Raw genomic sequence first — 20,134 nt, 5'->3', positions numbered from 1 at the left:
GAGAGGGATACAAGAGTGCAATATGGAGTAACAGAATGGTTTAGTGAGAGGTAAAGAGGAGGAGATAAGAGAGGGGGAGAACGAGATTAAGGAAAAATTCAGAGTGATAGACTGGCGGAGAAGAGGGAGGAGAGAAGAGCTGGATGAGAGAGAGGAGGGAGGCCGTCTTGTAGAGCGCATACAGCACGCGTGGAGCTGGTGTTGGAGCGAACGAGAGACAGAGAGAGGAAGGGAGGGAGGGTGGGAGGAGAGAGGGAAACAGAGGGAGGGGTGAGGTATTTAAACGCCGGAGCAGGACAGCACAGGCGAAGCTCTGAACTCCCCGAGAGTGGAGGTAGGACAGGGAGAGGAAAAAGAAGAGCAGTTTTCCTGACGACCAAGCCCACACACTCAGACACAGAAATACTGCACATACAAGCACACACAAGACGTGCACACTCTCACCCACACACTTTTGGACTTTCGACTCATCTCTGGACTCCAAACCTGTCCTCTGGAGCTCTACCCGCGCCTCCCTTGCTCCCAGCCATCACTCTCCTTACCACTTCACCCACCTTCACTCCCTCAGCCCCTCGCGTGGTGTGAGGGCAGATGGCCATGGCGCGGGCCTCTCTTGGGGGTGCTTTAGGCTGTGCCCTGCTTGCCCTCGTCCTGGGGAGCAGCAACATGGATTTCGGGGCTCCCCCTGCGAGCTTCTACCCCCGTTTCAACCCCTTCTTCTTCCTGTGCACCCACCACGGTGAGCTGGAGGGAGCCGGGATAGCAGAAGGTGGGGGAGAGGTGCTTCTCACCCTCCAAATTACAGGCAACCCCACCACCTACACCCCTGGACAGGAGTATCAAGGTGAGCACACCCCCTAAGGTGTCCACTTTTTAAAAAAAATTCTGCATGGAAAAGAGAATGGGATGTGTTTGTTTCAGCAATGTTGATGTCAGTAAGGAATCAGTAAAATAGAAATGCTTTGAATTGATAAAATTGTGTATTTTTAAAAAAATCTCTTTTTGATGATTTCTACAAAAATGCAATATGCATAATATGCACTTTGCATTAAGACATACAACCAACTTATCGAACAAGAATTATGCACACTGCGGGTGCAGTTAATTCCTTTTCGTGCAGGTGTTTCGTGCGGCTGTTGCGTGTGCACATGGGAGTTAACAGGTTCTGTGAGGTGGCTGTTGTTGGAAACCAGCATTTATGTAACTGTAATAAATAGTGATGCTGAGTGGGACTCCTCTGATCCCGATGCTCCATGTGTAGGTGGCTTCTCCACAGGACTAACGGCGAGATCCCTCCAACTGAATGAGAGTGAGAGAGAGTGTGAAGGCTGCGAGTGCGAATGGACAAAACGGAGCACCACAGAAAGAGATGCTCTGACTGATAGGGAGAAAAGATTAGGAAATCAGTGAATCGTGCTTCGACTGGAAGAGGAGACAGATACTTGTGTCCCCTTTCCCACACTGTTGTGCCGGCACCTGGTCCTGGAAAGCAGATCCCCTCTGACCTCCCCAAACTCTGCTCGTTCGCTCTCGCCTTACTTAACACTGGGGACGGTGACCCTAACAGGCCACCACAGACCGACTAAGGTTACATTCCCACGCAGCTATCATCTTAACAGAGAATTGATGTATGCACATTTTAATGTGTCCACCATATACGCTTTCCTAAATATACATGCATTGCGTGCGCCTTGCTGATGTATTTGATTTAATTTAATACATTATTGTTGATGACGGAATCCAGTTATCTTAACTCTCAATTCAGAGTTTGTGTAACTGTATGAAGAAAGGAAAAAAAGGGCAGGAAAACAGATCAGGAAAGGATGAAGCAGTATTATTCTATGTCGGAAAAATAACAGCCCGGATCAGCCCTTCAGTCAAGCACCTTTAACTGGGGCCGGGCTTGTAGGGAGAGTGGGTGGGGAGAGATTTGAATAACTAGCTGGTGGATGGGAGGGAAAGCGTGCACAGAGAGGTTTAGATAATTAGCATTAGAAATGTGGTGGACTGGGAGGAGGGAGGGATTTAAATAGGGCCAAGGCTGGGATCGGATGGAGTAGGGGGAGATTTAAATGACGATGAGAGGATTGAGCCGATAAGATACCAGCAGCAGGGCTTGCACAGAAAAATGACAGGGTTCCAAGCTGCTCACTTTTTCTCTCTCTGTCTCTCCCCCCCCCCCCGCCTCTGTCCCATGTTTTGGCACATGACAGCAGGTCATTGTTACATTTCCAGGGTTTTGACTGAGTTTGCTTGGGGATGGAAGGGAAAAATGGCAAGCGAGCAAGTGAAATGCTGCTGGCTGTGTGCATAGTTGTGCAATCGTGAGCAATCCCAGTCTCGTCTCTTTTCCACTTCTCTCATCTTTTCAAACCTTGATGGTTACAGCCAGCCTTGCATGTTCTTACCACAGCCATTGCCGGGCTCATCGTGGTAGGAATTGAGTGGATTTTGAGGGGCTACACATACACAGCAGTGAGACTGAGGACGGACATCTATCTGCATGCCCTGCTAAATGTGGAGTGATAGAAAAAGACAAAAAATGACATCCTCTCGTTATATGATAGAGCAGGCAAAGTGTTTTCTGGGAATAAGCTTGTGTATTTAAGTGGTTTATATTTTTCCCCTGTTTTTCTGTGCTTTTTGAACCTTAGTTTTGGATTAGATTTTGGTTTAATCTTCTAAAGCAATGTGTGATATAACTATTGAACGAAATGGGGGTGGAAAGTATTCGAGGTTCTGGCTGTATGCTTGTTGAAGAAGCTGTAGAAAAGAAAACTGAAGAAAAGACCGTGAAGGAGAAGAGGTAGAGGTTAGTGGATGGAGGTAAAGTTACAGAAAAGGAAAGAGATAGATGATCTTTTATAAAAGAGATAGGAGGTGAGTGTCTCAGAAATCTAACTCAGCGTTTGGGGCAGAGCAAGAGGAAGATTCAGTGTGGCCGCACAGTAATTGAGTTTCCAGCCTGACCTCACTGCCTCTTGCTTCTCTGTTGCTTTTGAGTGATAAGACCATGTGTGGGCAGTGTACTTTTGAATGTGTAGACAAGATTACGGTGTTTAGCTATCAGAATGAAGTGACCAAGAGAGGCTGAGAAATGTTTGAGAGGTTGGGTGTACTGGCGGGGTCATAGTGGACAAAACAGAAATACAGCACTGTGGGGACTTTCTGAACTGCTTGGAAACAAAAGGGGAGAAATGAAAAGGTTTGTTAAGATTTGTTTGCTCACATTCAGACTCTAGGGTCGCTTCTTATTCCAGACAAATGGAAACCAAGTGTGCACATACTGCCTACGTAGAGCCTTATCTTTTAATAAAGAGACAGAAGCAAAAAAGAAAAAAAAGTGAGGTCACACTGGGATTTAAGGCTGTCCTCTAAATAACCAAATGACCCTTTTGAACTACTTTTGATACACTCGGGAAGCAGCTCTCTTTATTTCAATGATGTTAAAACATTTTTTTCATTTGCCGCCTGGCCTCTTTTAACACTGCTCTGGGAGTCGGCGACGGTCTCCATACAGCAACAACATGTTTATAAGAAGCAACATCAGAATACAAAACCCAGAGCATGGTTTCTAAACACAGTTAATCAGAGAAAGCTGCTTTGCATTTCTGTCATTTCTCGTCACCCTGCTGTGGAAATCTTGCGTGTTCGTCTTCACAGATGAACAATAACATTAAGAAAACACGGTGACACAGCAGAGAGAAGAAAAGGAACAGGCAGATTTGATCTAAACAGAGCATTAGATTTAAATCCGGAGCTGAAGGGACATCATTTCACCGGATCGTGGAGCGTTCGGGTCTTCATTAGAGAGCACAGATTGGCGAGGGGACAGAAGGGCTGTGTGGTGTCCTCTGAAAGTCAGCAGAGAACAGCCAGACAAATGGAGGTATATAGGTAGAAATGGGGCCAGTGAGATTGATTGGGGTCTTTTTCATGTCAAGGTGTTTGCACCAATTTGTTTGTGTTAATGGCCGTACACTCTTGAAAAAAAAACCCACAGTCATGTTTATCGTACCACGACTTCATATGGACATCTGCGTTTTGTTTGTGCCACTTGAAAGTGTGAGTGAGTTGTCTGGAGCTTGCTTTTATATGCACAGCTCTTGATGTCATTGTGAAGCACTGAGGCACTCATGCAACCATGCAGGTTCCAAACAGCCCATACAATGGTCTTTTTCAGTGTCGCTCAGGAGGAGGAAGGGGCAAAACAAGACGGCTGCTTAGAGAAGGAGTTGTCAGTAGATGCTGAAACAGCCTTTCCTAATCTGTCTATGGTCTAGTCCGTGGACCTTTTCCATGTGCAAATGATTGAAAAAGCCAGAGAAACAATCAACATTTCAAGGAGATTTGGACGTTGCCACTGAATGACATTCTTAGTGGGAGTTTGGCGATAAATTCATCCTCACAAAATGCCATCAGCTCATGCCACGATAACCTATGAGATTAGGTTTAGTGAATTGCTCCGTCCGCTCTCCTGTCAGCCGCCAGAAACAGCTCATTGTGCCTCGCAAAGTGAAAGAGGCCATTATCTATCTGCAAAGTTGATTACTCGTCATGGTTGGGGGAGTTTTTCTGCAAGTGTGCTGTTGACTGATGTCTGTAGAACAACATGTTGAATTGAAGGTCACAGGAACAAGGCCCCAGAAGGGTTGTAGAAAAGCAAATATTATCTTGCCTACATCACATTATGCTAGTAAACCCCCAGAAAGATGTCTTGCAAACATAGGGCCCATCTTTAGACTATCCATACAGGCACGCGCCGGCTTCAGATTGAATGCCCAAATGACATCAATCTGCTGTGACTATGGCAGCCGTTTGGATGTCATCAGCACCTTCTGCATTACTTAACCTCTGAGGACTGTTAAGTGTCTGCTTTCTGACCTCTGACCACTTCTTGTCAGTGCTGCATTGTTTAGAGTTCTGTTCCTGAGAAGATTAGATTAGAACTTTTTTTTCTGTCCACCTTACATTTCTGTTCCCCTTACATGTAATATTTTGTATTTATGGCTTCACAAGAGTAAGAAAACTTGAAGTAACCTTGGTCAGCAAACCATTTAAAGACTGTCCTAGATTTTATGCAGTTTTGGGAACAGCGAAAACGTGAGCAAGACTGGGGAAAGAAGTGAGGGGCGAGGGGCTAATGGTTTAATAGGGCTCTCTTGTGAGCAAAAAGCAACATGCGGACAGCACAAGCACTTTCAAGTGGTCCAAACCCGTGCATTCATTAGCTTCCCGGCCCTTCAGCCTCTCTGCCTCCTGCTGCTGTGTTTGAATAGGTCACTTCAGTGGGTAGAGAGAAGTGTGTCAAGTGTATTACTGTTTGTATGGGCTTTTTTGGGTGTGTTTGGGTGTTCTGTCTTTGTGGACACTGAATGATGAACCATTTAAAAACCATTGTGCTTTCTGAGTTATGCCAGTTTCCTTTATATCAAGGAGCAGATGGGCGAGAAATGAGAATGGATATTCATTGGGAATCTTCCCTTTGTCACACATGCACGCCTGGCTGTGTGCACAGCACTCAGCTCTTGGTGGGTGATCCATCATGACATAGAGACAGGTCAGATGTTCCGCTGGCTAAACACAAATGTCCTGATCAGCGGGCTATTACAATTCTCTGTGGCGGTGTTACAAAATGACATCGCAACATAAGTTAGTATTTTCCTGCTGTCATGTGCTAAATTGCTATGCCAATATATTTCCTTATTAATGTTCTTAAGCTATTATAACATACTGTACAAACCCATGACATTGCAGAAATAATAATAAACTTGCAGCAACAAACACACTTCTCTGTTGCCGCCTTTGTTTTCTTTTTTCTCATAAAGAGTCAATGAAAGGCTGCAGCAGAGAAATTCAAGCCGTGATAGTTGAGATGGCGCAGATGCCACCTATAAGCTACATTTCTGGAAAATTGATTTACTGCATCAGAGCACAGAAAATCTCCTTAGATAGCAGTTACATTGTTAGCCGTTGCCTGGCTGGTGCCAGAATGATGCCAGCGTGGTGCCAGGTGTGGTAGAAAAACTAAAATTGAAGGCAGTGAGTGGATCCCTGCCAGGCAGAGGTGCGCGCCTGTGCCAGTCTTATCTGGCCAAGCGGCACAGAGCTGCTACATCTTTTATTTTCAATTTCCTCAACGGATTCATTTTCCAGCCAAAACAAGAAAGCTCTTAACAAGCACATGTGAGTTGTGTTTTTATTAACTTTCACGAGTGGGCAGATGAGTGGCTGTAAGGATTTTCAGGATGCTAGAGTGCATGTTTGTCTGTTGGGAGGCAGAGGGGGGGCTGATTTGGAGTGTCTGTATGTTGATAATACGAGATGTGATGTGCAGAAACTAGACTCCCGTTGTCCTAACGTGTCCTCAAATAGTGCATTTCCCATGTGTCTGTTTCTGAAGTGTGTGGGTTTCTGTTTTAGAAAGCGCAAATACCAGCATGTTCCACTCCTGGCACACATTTTGCAGCCAACGTAAACCACATCAATTATAGTGACATTATGAGCTTTTCCACCTTTGATGCACTTTAGCAGCATTCTTGGTGGTGACTTTCTCAGGATTTAACAGTAAACAAATCTAATGGAAGCCACAGTGTGGGAAGACAATGGCTGTACTTTGTGAACACAATTGCTATTTGCTTAAAAACGCATTCAGGCATGTCTAATTTGTCATCATTCTTAATGTAACAATTAAGACAAAGGAAAAGCAAAAAGTATAAAAGACATTTTGCAGCAGAGCAGTTTCATTTTTAAAACTGCGTAAAATAGCGTCCGTCTTTCTCTATTTGCACCGAGTTACAAAAAGTTTATTTATCCATGCTACTTGTAAACTTGATTTCTTATGTTTGCTTTGACACAAAGCCTGTCGCTTCAGCTCACAATTCTCTGCATGTGTTTGCTCTGATTTCATTTGGAAGTTTTTGGTGTCTTATGTATTTAAGTCATTGTTGATTCTTTTAAAATGCTGGCATACTAGTCCTTTTCGGATATGCTGTCTTCTTTATTTTTCCTAGTTCATGTGGAGTGGAAAAGTTTGTGCACTGAGTAACCAAATTTAGTTCCATAGATCTGTTTAGCAAGAGGGTTTGTGGGTTCTGACAGCACAGAGGAAGAATCAAACATGTTCAATGTTTGATTCTTAAGCAGTAAATAAAGAGCAAAATGTCTTCGAAGCATCCAAGCCAACAAAAATAGCATGCTAGACCTACATCTAAGATTTAAAGCGGATGCTCCAGCACCTTCAGTTGATAAACCTGTCTGATAGGCTGGTTACTGTCAAATTAGTTTTTTTTTTTTTTTAATGTCTTGGAGATATTTACTCAGTAATAAGACAAGAGTGACATCCCACAGCCTCCTAACAACTTCAACGCATCCTTTCTTTCATCTCATCCCTGTGTTCATGGTGCATATGTGAGGAAAGTTAGATACTTAAGAAACTAGCTAGCTCCACAGAAGAGGAGCAAGCATAAATGGAGTACAGCTTTTTTTCTTTTTCTTTTTTTAAATTAAATGTCATGTAATTTTCGAGCAGCTCAAAATATCACCAAACACACAAACTTTCTGCGCAACATTTTTGCCAGCTAAATCAGCAGCTGTTGTACTTTCCGGGGAGATGAAAATGTGACAGTGTCAGAAATGGAGAAAGATGTAAGACAGGAGTGGAGAGATGGGAGAGAGCTTGCTTTCAGAAGTAACTGCTCAACACGTGACATTTGATAAAGAGGAAATGTGAAGCTTCTATTTAATGTCCTCATTCATTTTCGAGGTTTTAAGTCGGATATTGGATGTATACAGCACACGTTACTGAAGTTGTGTTCTTCCATTTTGTGAAACATCACAAACTGAAGTATAATAATTTTGTGTTATTCAAAGAAAATACCAGGCAGTTTATTGCAGGATATTCAGGTTAGTTTGCAAGTGTTTCAGGTTTACTGTGATTCAGTATGGTTACATCAAAGGTAGCAATTATTATTATATATAATATTTAATGGGATGATGTTTATTAGTTTCACTAACCTAATTTTACCTTTTATACTAACATTATACGGTCAAGGGTTTGGAAATCAGCCATAGAGCTCACAAAACATCTCTCGCTGAATTCAGTTGGAGCCTTTAATCCACAAAAAAACGGCGAATATTAGAGTAGTAGGTCAGCTGATCACAGCCTGTGCACAAAGAGAAATCTACAGTAACTCACAATGCAAGTTATTGTGTGACTTATTTTTAAGTTCCCTGCACTGCTACACCCAATCTGGGGGTTCTCCGATATACCAAATCCCACTTTACCCCCTGTCTACACCCATTTTGGAAACCATGCTCAAGGAATGGAAAACTACCTTTGCAGAAACACAGAACTTTGGACAAAAAGTAAAGGAAAGAAATCTGGTAACATGTAGAGGGAACGTCAAAGTCTGCTGAATTCATAAAAACTCTGAAGTGCGCTGGGGATTTTTGAATATAAATTTAAATCATTTTTAAAATTATTCAAGTGAGAGACTTGGCTTTTTGTTTTTCCAGCATACCCCTGCTGAGGAGAAAATTAAAGTTTTTTATTTGCATCGAGCACCTATTGTATACCGTGGAGAAAAAAAACATGGAAAAAACTTTCAGCGCAACTGTTTCAGCTGAACATCAACCAGTCAAACTGATTGATTGACTGAAATTCCGTTCTGCTTTTAGTGGCATTGGTATTGGATGACAAAACATTTTACCCTCATTGTGTGTTTTATTTCTATTTATTCTCATTTAACTTCTTGCACAACTTCTTTGTGCAGAATTTTTTTTATTCACAGTTGTTGTTCATTTTTTAACACAAATGCCATTTGCTTTCACATGTTGTTGTCGAATGCAATTATCTCGTGTTTTAGAAGTGAAGTTCAATTGCGTAAATACTTCCTGGGGCAGCTGCATGTATCAGTTTCTATGACAAAGTATAATGAGAAACAGAGCGTCGACTCAAATAGCCAAAATACTCGAAACCCCGAGGGAGGGAGCGTATCAACCGCATTGTATTTACTGCTCAAGTTGTTTTAATAGAAAACATGAGTGACACGCCCTTCTGCAGTCTATTCAAATTATTTGTATTATTTTATAATTGCACACTCCAGTTTTCCCTTTTCCTCTGCCTCTTTGATGTTCACTTTCAACTAACATGTGGTTGTAAATATATTTACAAAGTTATTTCCTTCTCAAGTCTCAGATAACAGGGCTACACGTGGCATTAAGAGTTCTCTGTGTCTATTCAAACTCCCCCTTACCACTTTGCCTCACAACAGTGTTGGTGATTCTCATCAAGGGGTACAAAGTGGCTCAAAACTGGATGAGAAAAGTGATGAATTCTTCTGTTGTTCTCTTGGGATCCTTTACCAACTGCTGTCAGTTTTGCCAATGGCCTCTTCCTTTAAGAGAAAGGAGGCTGCTGATGGAGCACTGTGCACCTCCGCCTCTTTCTTCTACTTCTCTTTTTGCTTTAGACCCTCCTCCTGGCAGCTTCATTGAGAAAACTGTAATCCCTGCTTGGGGGGCAGTGTGTCGTCTGTGCTGATAGCATTCAGAGGGACTTGTAGCGCTCCAATGGGCCCACTACAGAGGAGGCGGCTTGGTGCAACTGGCTGGGTGCTGGGCACACGCCGTGTGGCAGTGGCGGATTAGTCCCAGCCCTGGCCCCTTCCCCCCCACCCATTCAGCATCAGCCTCCTTCAAACGACTATCCCACTCTGCCCAGAAAAACACAGCAGGCTGGCAGAAACAGATTACAGATCGGCACATCGAAAAGCACATATTCCTTCCTTGAAAATACTTCCCATTTCCCCACTGTTCCCGAATATGCAACCTCAAACCTCCAGCCTCCATTATGCCATGTGTGAGTTCTGACTCAGGAAAATTGAAACTTCCTCAGAGCTTTTTCCTGTGGACCCCAACAACAAACATCTATCTTGCTTTTGGTGGTTCATCAGCTACATTTCTGAAATCCAAGCTCACTTTTAGTCATTACTTACTTTTGTCAAGAAGTCTTAAGAAAAGAATGTCTTTAAAATCAGTCCAAGTAGATAAGAAGCCTGTAAAACATGGAATATCAATGAGCCAGTGACATATTTTTTTCAAAAGATAAAAGAAGGTCTCTTTTTGCCAAGGAATACCCAGTTGAGCTGTGTCTTACACCCCTGTGGATCAGGTGTTTGATTGTATCTTGCCTGTCAGGGAGAACCAGGAACTGAAATCAAGAATGATAGAGGTCTAGAATAAAGATTAAGTGAGACCTCACCTTCCAGACTCGCTGCACTCGAGGGAGACTGACAATATCCAATAAAAAGACATAGTTTCTCTCACCCTTGTATTTTTCATTTAAAAAAAACATTAAAGTGAAAGTGTGAACTCCCGGTAAACACAACTTTAGCATTCCCGAAGCCACAGCTCCTTCTCGAGATTACATTTATTTTTTTACATCGTATGTGTTCACTCAGTGAAATAATCATAATAGGTTTAACTTAAATACCGTGTTAGTTAGAATAAATCCCAGGGAAATACTTCTTTGCCTGACTCTCATTCAGTGGATCATAGCTAGCCGGGGGTGGTTTGGAGGGAAAGAAGACATGACTCTGAAATGTGGCATAGTGTTTTTTATTTGGAGGGCCCAAAAATCAGACCAGCTGATCTCAGGGTCAGTCCACATGAGCTGGTAGTTCAGGTAATACTTTTGTATGCAAAATTCATGTAGAGCATTTTATCTAAGCTGTTTTAAGCTGCTTGAACTTGCTGTGTATCTGCAAGCCACTTTGCAGCCCACCCCTAGCAGAGCTCCTTCCTTCATGCTGTATCTGACTTAAAAAGTGTCATTTTAATCATTCATTAGTGTTTATTAGTCCATAATCCTGTGTTCTGTTCTCGGTGTCTCTACTGCTCTCCAGCTTTCCCTGTGGAAGGGCAGGGAGGTCCAGAAACAGAGCCATTTTGTCACTTTTAAATTACCGCAGACTGAAATATTAGACTTGCTTTCATAATACCGTATTTAACTGAAATACTTATGGTTGCAAACACACCAGATACCTATTGCACCAGCTTAGCACATTCCACTTTGTCTGAACATAGACATTGCGGTGCGTTTGTCAATGACTCAACACATTAGCTTATTTGCACGTCACTGTCACATGCAGAGCGATAGTAATTGAGTGATCCCTGTTATCAAGTGAAAGCAGAGGTCTGAGGTGGAAGTTAAGACAGAAAAGAGGTGGGGGTGAGAAAGGGGAGATGGTGAGAGTATGAAAGCATTAATTTTCAGCAATAAGTGCATTCTTAGCAAGCTGTGCTGGTGTGATTAAGACTGGATGTCACAGGAAGCACTCCCCATTGATCTGCTGCCAGTAGAGACCATCTAGTCTTTCATTATGGCAACCAGCTTGTTAATTAGAAATCAATCATCCCCTCTGCTCTATGCAAGCCCCTTCCCCACCAGCGTGCCACTCTCCTTCCACCAAACATTCATACCCAAAAGCTACAGAGGCGTGTCAGACTTTGACTGATGTCAGTACTTTTTCACTTAGCTGGCCATAATTTGTAACTTTCACGCCAAGAAAGAGCAGGGAGCTGAGAGCAAAATAGCGTGGCACTTCCTTTCCAGCTGCCAGGAAGTCTTTGAGTTCTTGAAAGACTTTGACAATTGGAATTCATATTCGCCAGATGAATAACAGCTATCATGTTGTCTTTTGGCTGTGTGCACTTGTATATTTTCAGGAGGAGACCTGTAGGTTCAGAGGACACTTTTTGATGACTGTTAAAGTCATTATAAATCTGATGAACTGTTTTAACTGTTTTGATCCATAAAAAAAATCCTGGATAAGTCGACGTGTTGACGAAGCATATGGTTATGTAATGTACTGCTGTTCTGAATAAAAGAAGCATATTCTACAAAATAACTCACAGTTAAAAAATAAACACGATCTCCCAAGTATATACATAGAATAAGTGTTATTAATAGAGGGAAATGTTGTGTAAGCAGAAAGGCGTAGGAAAAGTGGGTGTGGAAAAGACGCTAAGATGTAGTGACAGAGCTGGGATGAAAAGTGAACCTCTGTGAAATGACAGTTCCATTATTCATATTAGCGCTATTAAATCTGTGATAGTGGGAATATGGTCGGGACTGCTGTTAGCCGAGAATACACTAAGCATGTGTGTGAGTTACTCCTGTGTGCACATATCGGAGCACAGATGTATACATACTGTTTTTGTGCTCCTGTGTGCACATACATCCAGTAGTAGTACAGTAGCAGTATTAGCAGAACAGTTGTTTTTTCAGAAAGTCATGTCCAGATGTTCCTGGGCAGTAGGCATTAAAAACTAGGTTAGTGTATTACAGGCACAGGTGGGGAAAAAAGAGCCATTGTAGACGAATTCTGTGCATCAGATTAAAAACATAAAAATACATAATTTTTTATCCTGGCCTTGGTTAATAAAATATCCCATTGTTACTTTCCATCACTCTGTGTCAAGAGCTTTCCCTAGAAGACACAACTGTATTGTGTAAAATCTCTGAGTTTTAAAAGCCATGAATTTTGCATGGACAGAGAGCTGACCTGCTTTTTGGAAGTCATAACAGCTGAAGTTCAACATGAAGTGGGCACATTGTGGTTTTTTCTGTTGATGAGGCTCAAACTGTTCAAAAGTCCACGTTCATAGCCTGATTAAAAACTGCAGTTTGATGTGTCAGCCCATGAGGATGGCTAAGACGAGGGCAGGTGCACCTGGTGTTACTTATTCTCTTTCATCTCATAAGCCTTAGTGAGTCTGGAATATGTAATGTTGGAAATATGAGGATGTAAATTCAGGGAAAGACTAAACAGCAGGATTTTATTTAAAAAGATTATATATATATTTTTTCACAAACAATATGAAAATATTCACTTTTTAGGCTATTTCATCTCAGTTGGAAATAATTCAATATAAGCAATGTGTTTCATTTTAATAAAACATGACGGCTCCAAGACACTGGCGTTTATTAGGTTTTGTCTATTTGTCTCCTTGAAAGTGAAGTGAAGTCTGCGTTGTGTGTCTCCAACAGCACACTATCTCTCAAACAAAACTTTTCACTACCTGACTCTTTGCGTACATCCCAAAAGGTTGATTCTGTTCATCTGGATGTAGCGTTTTCAGTGGGAGAATACTTCTTCAGTCTCAGCCGACTACAGGTTTCAACAACCTTAATAAACAGTACATTTGTACAATGACTGAAACTAGCCCACTGAATAAACAATGGACTGTGAGGTCAGTTCCTTGATCATTAATATGCAAATTCTCATGACCATTGATCAACAACCACTGATCAAAGACCACTGATCAATGGCCATGAGTACCATTCACAGAGAGTTGGGGAATGGCTGCAATCACAGCATTGTAAGATAGTGAAAGATGTACCCTTAGGCCCCCTCCTCGATTCAGAGATGGTCTTTCCCTTTTCACGTAAACGACCTCCTTGACTCCTCGCTCAAACCATCGTTCCTCCCTGTCCAGGATGTGTACATCCTCATCATTGAAAGAGTGTCCACTGGCCTGTAGGTGTAAATAGATTGCTTAGTCCTGGCCTGACGAGGTAGCTCTTCTGTGTTGTGCCATCCGCTTTGCCAGAGGTTGTTTGGCTTCCCCGATGTATAAATCAGACCCGATCCTTGGGGTGGACCAATTTTTGGCGCAACGTGTTTTGGGGTTTAGAAGCCACATAGACTCTGTGTTTAGAAAAAATGTGCCTCAACTGTTCCAATAGTCCTGACACATACATTGTTTATAGCGCCATCTGTACTGAACCCAGGAAATTATAAAAGGCATGTATTTTTTTTCTTTCTGTTCATTTGTAATCGATTCCACTTAATGATGAAGATTGAGATACTGATTTCCAAATCTAAGCATCTTCACACCAAAGAGTGCAAAACACACATACATTACAAATTCTGTTGTCTTACTTTGGATTTACCGCCTTGTCATTTATATTGATGCATTGATGCAAGACAGAAGTGTTTTGGATATGCAGGCCTGTAGAAAATTTTAGAGCCTTTGAAATGCTTTAACTTTCATTTGAGAATGATGTGAGGTTTGGTGTTTGGTGTTTCAACCATTGGTTGGTTGTGCTTCTTTTTTTTTTTCTGGTATGTCAAAAAAAGTTGTAGTTTGGTAGGCCAAACTAAACAGATAAATGTTTCAGTCATTAGTCATTTAGTCTTTGTCATTTTAAATGCCCATCTAAATCCCTGCTCTACGTTGGGCTAAAGCCTCAAGGCCCTGCTTTGACAGATGCCTTCCTGGCACAGATTACTCAGTTGTGAAACAGTTTAGTTTACACTCCTTGTGGGAGATAAACCAGTTGTGGAAATATGATAAACAACTTTTAAACAAAGCAACCTGGTGTCCCTGACTGGGACATCAAAACTGTCATTGACGTTATGCCTAACAGTTCAGAGCTTGGCCCTCATTGTCTCCTTCCTTTTTTCGTATAGGGTAGCTCCCAGTGGAGCAGGTGAGATGGAAAGGGAGTTATGCAACAGTGCTGTGCATGTCCAGTGTCTGGATTTGGTCTGTGTTTTTGTCTGTGGTTACTATTTGTTTGTATGGTGCCGTGAAAGCAGATTACCGTACGATCAGGTGTCTTTTTGATGAGTTTAGAGTCAAGTTTGTATCATATTACAGTACAGATTTATCAGTGTGTGTTGTGTGTCTCAGCAATATGCAAGAAGTTGTGGTTTGGGTTTTACCCAACTTTTCAGGCTAACTCAGCTTTTAATGTTTTCTTGCATTCCTTGGATTTTCTCTCTGGAAGGCATATGCAGTCGCAGCTTCCCTCTGTAACATTTTACCAACATTAATGTGATTATATTTATTCAGTTTCATGATTAGCATTTTGATCACCTTGGCTTTTCATGTCACGTTTGCATGTTCAGGATGTCTTTGACAAGTGACGGAAGACGCTTTGCTTGTCAGGCCTGGATAGCTGAAGCTTTTTTCTCTGTCTACAGAACACATGGTGTTGATCATAAGGACAGCTCACTCTCCAGTCCTGGCAGCCACCACGCAACAGAGGGAAAGAATCATGGTGTTCTTGAACCCGATTACAATATAACCCTTTATAGCAACCACCAATTATGCATCTGACGCTGAACAACATTCCCTTCATGGCAAATGTTTTGGATTTTGTTTTAGCAGTTATATTTATATAACACTTGCCTGCTGCTTTAGGTTACAGATCATTTGTATTAGGCTATTTCTTGCATTTTTTTCCCCTTCTACATACAATCACTTTCTTATCTCATGCTTCTCATCATATGAAAATTTCTTAACAAGATGAAGACCAGGTAACAGAAGTGCAACCTATCAAAACCTATTTAGAGTCTCAAAGCAGAGCTGTGTAATGATACGGGATCTGCGTGCAGTTTGAGGCCTCTGTACAATGAAATAATGAATAATGTTAAAAGCTCAGAGAGATGATGTGCTATCAAAGCTAATCTCAAGTAAAGAGAATAGCCTTTGAGTTGTCTAAGCTATGAAGTCTCTTCTGTCATGACTTATTTTGCCTCGCTGATTGGTGGACATGCCTTCCCACTGGGGTTGTGTATTCCTTCTAAGTCCAGTGTAAGCATTTTAGCACCACGAATAAAAAGGACATAAAACACTTACAGATGGTGGAAGTGGTACTTAACAAAGGAAAAGCCCCTGAAGTAGAAACATAAATATTACAATGTGAAAACCTTTAATTATCGTAAAATAATTTACCGAGGATCATTTTTGTGGATCCCGTACACACCTGCTCATGTTTTCACAGTGAACATTGTATGCATTGTATGAGAGCTGCACAATGAAGTGTGATTGTGAGGCAGATTATGTGTGAGGAACAGGATGCTTGTGACAGAACTGCCTCTTCGCTCCTGTTTTTTCTCCACGGCTGTTGCAGGGGTGAAGCCAAGTTAGGCAGGCAGTAAAGGCTTCAGCTCCCCTCTTTGGTAAACAGAGTAGAACCTCAATAGAAGAAACTGGATCGAGAACAGAAATTGGCTGTTATCTCTGGCAGTGATCATGAAAGGACACGTATCCTGCTCCCAAGAGGAAAAACTGCTTTCTCTGAGCCTTTTTGCAGAAAAGGTTGTACATGTTGTAGTTAAGCAGACCTGTAGAAGCTCTGTGGCTGATAGGTCGTCTGTGATCTAGTGTTTCACAGCAGCAGATGGCGGTGCCAGCAGGCCAGGATGGTGCCAGAAGGTTACGCAATGGAATGATGCCTCTAAAACCTGACTCGAACGCCACATGACACATATATGTGCAGAAACACACTTCCCACACAGTCTTCTGAAGCTGTAAGGAGAGACTTAGACTTGGGTAATTCAGATGGCCATGAACACGCTGTCCGTTTAAAGCTCCAATCTTTGCTTTCTTCATTGTCATTGGTAACAGCAACCTATCCTTCATGGTGTCACGGTCAGGTGACTGACAGTTTGAACCATTTCATGAAGCTCAGAGTGAAGTGGCACCCCGACACTGGCATGGCCATGGAAACAGATGGAACTATAGCTTCCCTGTGATCTGGCCTCCATTTCCTGGTCCTCTCTGGGGCACGTGTGTGTCTGCCAGTGGGATATGGGTCAGATGGTCGGCTATCTTTATCCAGATCGTTGCCAGGAAAACCTCCATCCATTTGGAAACAAAAAGGGCATCCTCCTGGGATGGAGGGAATTTCATTGATAATATATTCTCTTGCACTGTCTGTGCTCTGATGTCTTGCTAAAATGACTTTTTTCAGACTCTTGCTTCTTTAAGCTGTACTTTCAGCCGTTGGCATAAAAGGGAGCAGCTGTATCAGATTTTGTCAGAACCTCCTTCTAAAGTCATTTCTTTCCATTTTAGGTATTTTCAATAGGTTTATTTGAGACTTGTGCAAGTGAAGTGAAATTGGGTGAGGCTAAAGACTGGTGGGTGTGTCTGTACACAAAGAGCAGAAAGCAGCTGTTCAGGACATGCCAACCACACAGCCACTTCAATGCAAACACACTCGTCCGTGATGTAAGTCAGGTCTTCTTTGAGACCTCCAGGACTTCCTGTCCAGCTCTAGTTTAATCACTTCCCATGCTTTTTTTTTTCTTTATTTCTAAGAATGAGCTCATGCCACATGTTGCCAAGTACAGTACCGATTATGCTTTGCTGCACTATAAGGAGACATTACCATGGCTTTTAAAATGCCTCTGGGTGCTATTTTTCTGGACCCTGTTGTAATTGCTGACCCAGCATACAGTGATCCATTCACATTAGTTTGGAATTTCCAACATGAGCATTTGGTTTCTGTTTGACAGCTTAATACACCCATTTTTTTTCTCAAGGAATTGGCCAAACCTTCTATCATTCATGGCTCCCCTCTCACTGTTTGTACTATATATAGGAAAAAAACAGGTTCTTTGTCTAGCACCGTTACAGTCATGTCTAAAGGCAATAGCACACCTCTGGGACTAGTGTAAAACCATACTGTAGTATCTTGTAAAATTTAAATACCTATTCACTGTCTTCTTCCAGTGCCTTGTTGTTCCCACGTTGAGAATGCTTTTATAGGCTTCAGGAGAGCGTAATGCACTCAGGCGATATGATAATGCAGCCCTGTTGTTCTTGGTTAGCAGCTGGCTACAAGAACTCATCGAGAATGCTAGCTGAAAAATTAATCATACAAATTCAAACCAAGATTTGCTCAGACAGAACAAGTAGTGTAGTGTTTAGCACATGCATACATTTAGATGAAAAGTAGGCTTTTCTTTTATTTACTCGCAGTTTTTCGTGAACATATTTTTGCAGAGTAGACTGTCACAGAAGATTAGTTTAACATTACCAGTTAGTCATCACTTTGTGTTTTCTGTGTGTGTGTGTGTGTGTGTGTGTGTGTGTGTGTGTGCCCACTTGATCTCTGAGAGACTTGTCAGCAAAGGATGTGTATTTTGTTGCGTTGTGTGGTGCTCTGATACTTCGTGCCCTAACATTACTCCTGGTGGATCCCAAGAAGTGAAGAAAGCCCTGGGCCCATCAATAGTTGAGCGGTAGCACGGTTGTGTGTGTCTATAATGAGGCATACCACATCGCACCATCAATATTACATACTGGCTTAGGGCCAAGAGATGTGCTCTGGGGTGTGTTCCAGTATAAAATATGAGCATCTGTATGTGGGTATGAGTGCTATGCATACAGTGTAATGAGGATTTTGCAAGATCTAAGTCAAGAGCACTTGCAGGCATGACACTTGGACCTAGCGTGTGCCTCTTGAAATTTGAAACACGAAGGTTCACCAACGTATGCAGGCCTTGTTAATGTTTAGTAGCTCATTTGTCTGCAGAAACCTTGAACAACTCCCTTCTTCTTCCTTCCTAAACACAACAAGAATCACATAACCAAAATTTAATTAAGAACAGAAGCACTAAAAAACAAGTATGGGCCGGCCCACATGCTGTAAAATACCAACTTGTTGTAAAGCATTAAATAGCAAAGGTTTAGTGAAAGAAAACATTAAGGCAGGGTTTTTCTGTATCCTGCACGGTGATTGAGCGAGGACATGCACACAGCAGAAACTGCTCAGACACATGCTAAAGCATGCTAAAGATCTACTGACCTATCACCAATTACTAAGCTAGCAGTCAAAATTGATACAGCAAATACAGAGTTAACGCACACGTATTGTTCTTTTTTTTTAAGTGTGCACTTGACATGTAAACCAAAGATTAGTCCTTACTACAGGAAAAAGCCTAAAGTTCAATCTAGAAGTTTGCATGAACAGCACTAGCCTGACACTCGGTTTGTTCATATGTGAAGAAACAATGCACATGGAAAAATACATACCCAAAAACGCAGAACCTGCCTACGTGTTGAATGAGACAGTTGGTATTAATTTCACCTCTTTTGCCCGCCTCATGGCTCCTCATCCCCCTCGGCCAAGCGAACATTGCTCAGAAATGAAGTATGGACAAGAATGTTAAGGCTACCATCAAAGGCCTCCCTTTAGATCTGTGTGCGTGTCTGTGTGTGTGCTCGTGAGTGAAGCAGCCCCACAGGTGATTGGATCTGATCTGATCTCATCTGATTGGCTCATCTGTCTGATGCATTCCACAGGCGAGTGAGAGAAGGTTGTTAGAGGCCTTTCTAAATAATTTAGATCCTGGATTTGTATTGATCAGGTAGTGCTGCTCTCCACGGGCCACTCCAGTACCCCTTCTTTCTCCATCCCTCTTCACCCCTGTTCTTGTTTTTCCTCCTCTCCACTCTTTCTCCCCCACCCCATGCTCTACATCAAACAGAGGTACACTGCTGCGAGGGAGCAGAAAATGCATGAGAAAGGAGTTGATGGGGAAAGTGCAGTTAAGAGGATTTTTCTTTTACAGCGATTCCTCAATGGGAGTGAAGCTGTAGGAAAGGTGTAAAGCGCGGCTAAAGAGAGAAACGGCACAATGAAGGCAGGGGGAAAAAAGTCTTTTGTTTGCTGTATTTGTGCAGCACATGTAAAGTTGTCTGTGGAGAGTAATGGAGTGTGCGTAACCTTGGTGATGCAGGTCAATGGAAGTGCAGAAATGAGCGTTTTTTGTGCGTACTGAGCCTGGTCCAACTTAGTCCATTAAACTCAGTCATTACTCCATTAAATACTGCTTCATGCCATGGCCTTGGATCAATACTGCATAATGTAAAGACTGATAACATGTCTTAACCACACAGTGGAACGGATTTGTTGAATGGGTAATGTATTCTTGGAGGGATAGAAAAATAGCACAAATGAGGAGGACATTTATGCATAGTATGAACATGATAACTGCTTCTTTTTTTTCTTTTTTTTAATAAGAAAGCCCTTTTCTTTGCATTCTGCAGATAGGGATGTGTTAGAGGTGCACTGAGCAACATGGAGTGAATATGATAATGCTTCTGTTGCCAAGCAAAATATGTATCTTTCTCCAAATACAGCTTCGCGTACACGCTGTACATGCTGATAGAATTTGGCAGTGCTCAGAGCAGACAAGCAAAAGGAAATTACTTGTTGCTCACAGAGTGTTATTAGAGCCAGCTATTTTTTTTCCTTTTTGTGGACAACCAAGCATTTCTAATATTAAATTTTAAAAAAGAAATCGTCTATATTTTAAGTGTAAGG

At 42.1% G+C, this 20,134-nt stretch overlaps 1 protein-coding gene across 4 annotated transcripts in view; it reads left to right on the top strand.

The window, feature by feature from the left end:
• Positions 1 to 274: 274 nt before the first annotated feature.
• The window catches only part of reln (reelin), a 98,326-nt gene continuing 78,466 nt past the window's right edge, over positions 275 to 20,134 (top strand). For all 4 annotated transcript variants that reach the window (XM_085167711.1, XM_085167709.1, XM_085167710.1 and 1 more), the window contains exon 1: positions 275 to 844. In XM_085167711.1, coding sequence (XP_085023837.1) covers positions 592 to 844 — 253 coding nt within the window. In that variant the 5' untranslated portion in view covers positions 275 to 591. The remainder of the gene's footprint in view (positions 845 to 20,134) is intronic.

The sequence above is a fragment of the Neolamprologus multifasciatus genome, chromosome 7, assembly GCF_963576455.1.
Source record: "Neolamprologus multifasciatus chromosome 7, fNeoMul1.2, whole genome shotgun sequence".
NCBI lineage: Eukaryota > Metazoa > Chordata > Actinopteri > Cichliformes > Cichlidae > Neolamprologus > Neolamprologus multifasciatus.
This window is presented reverse-complemented; position numbering and strand designations above follow the sequence as displayed.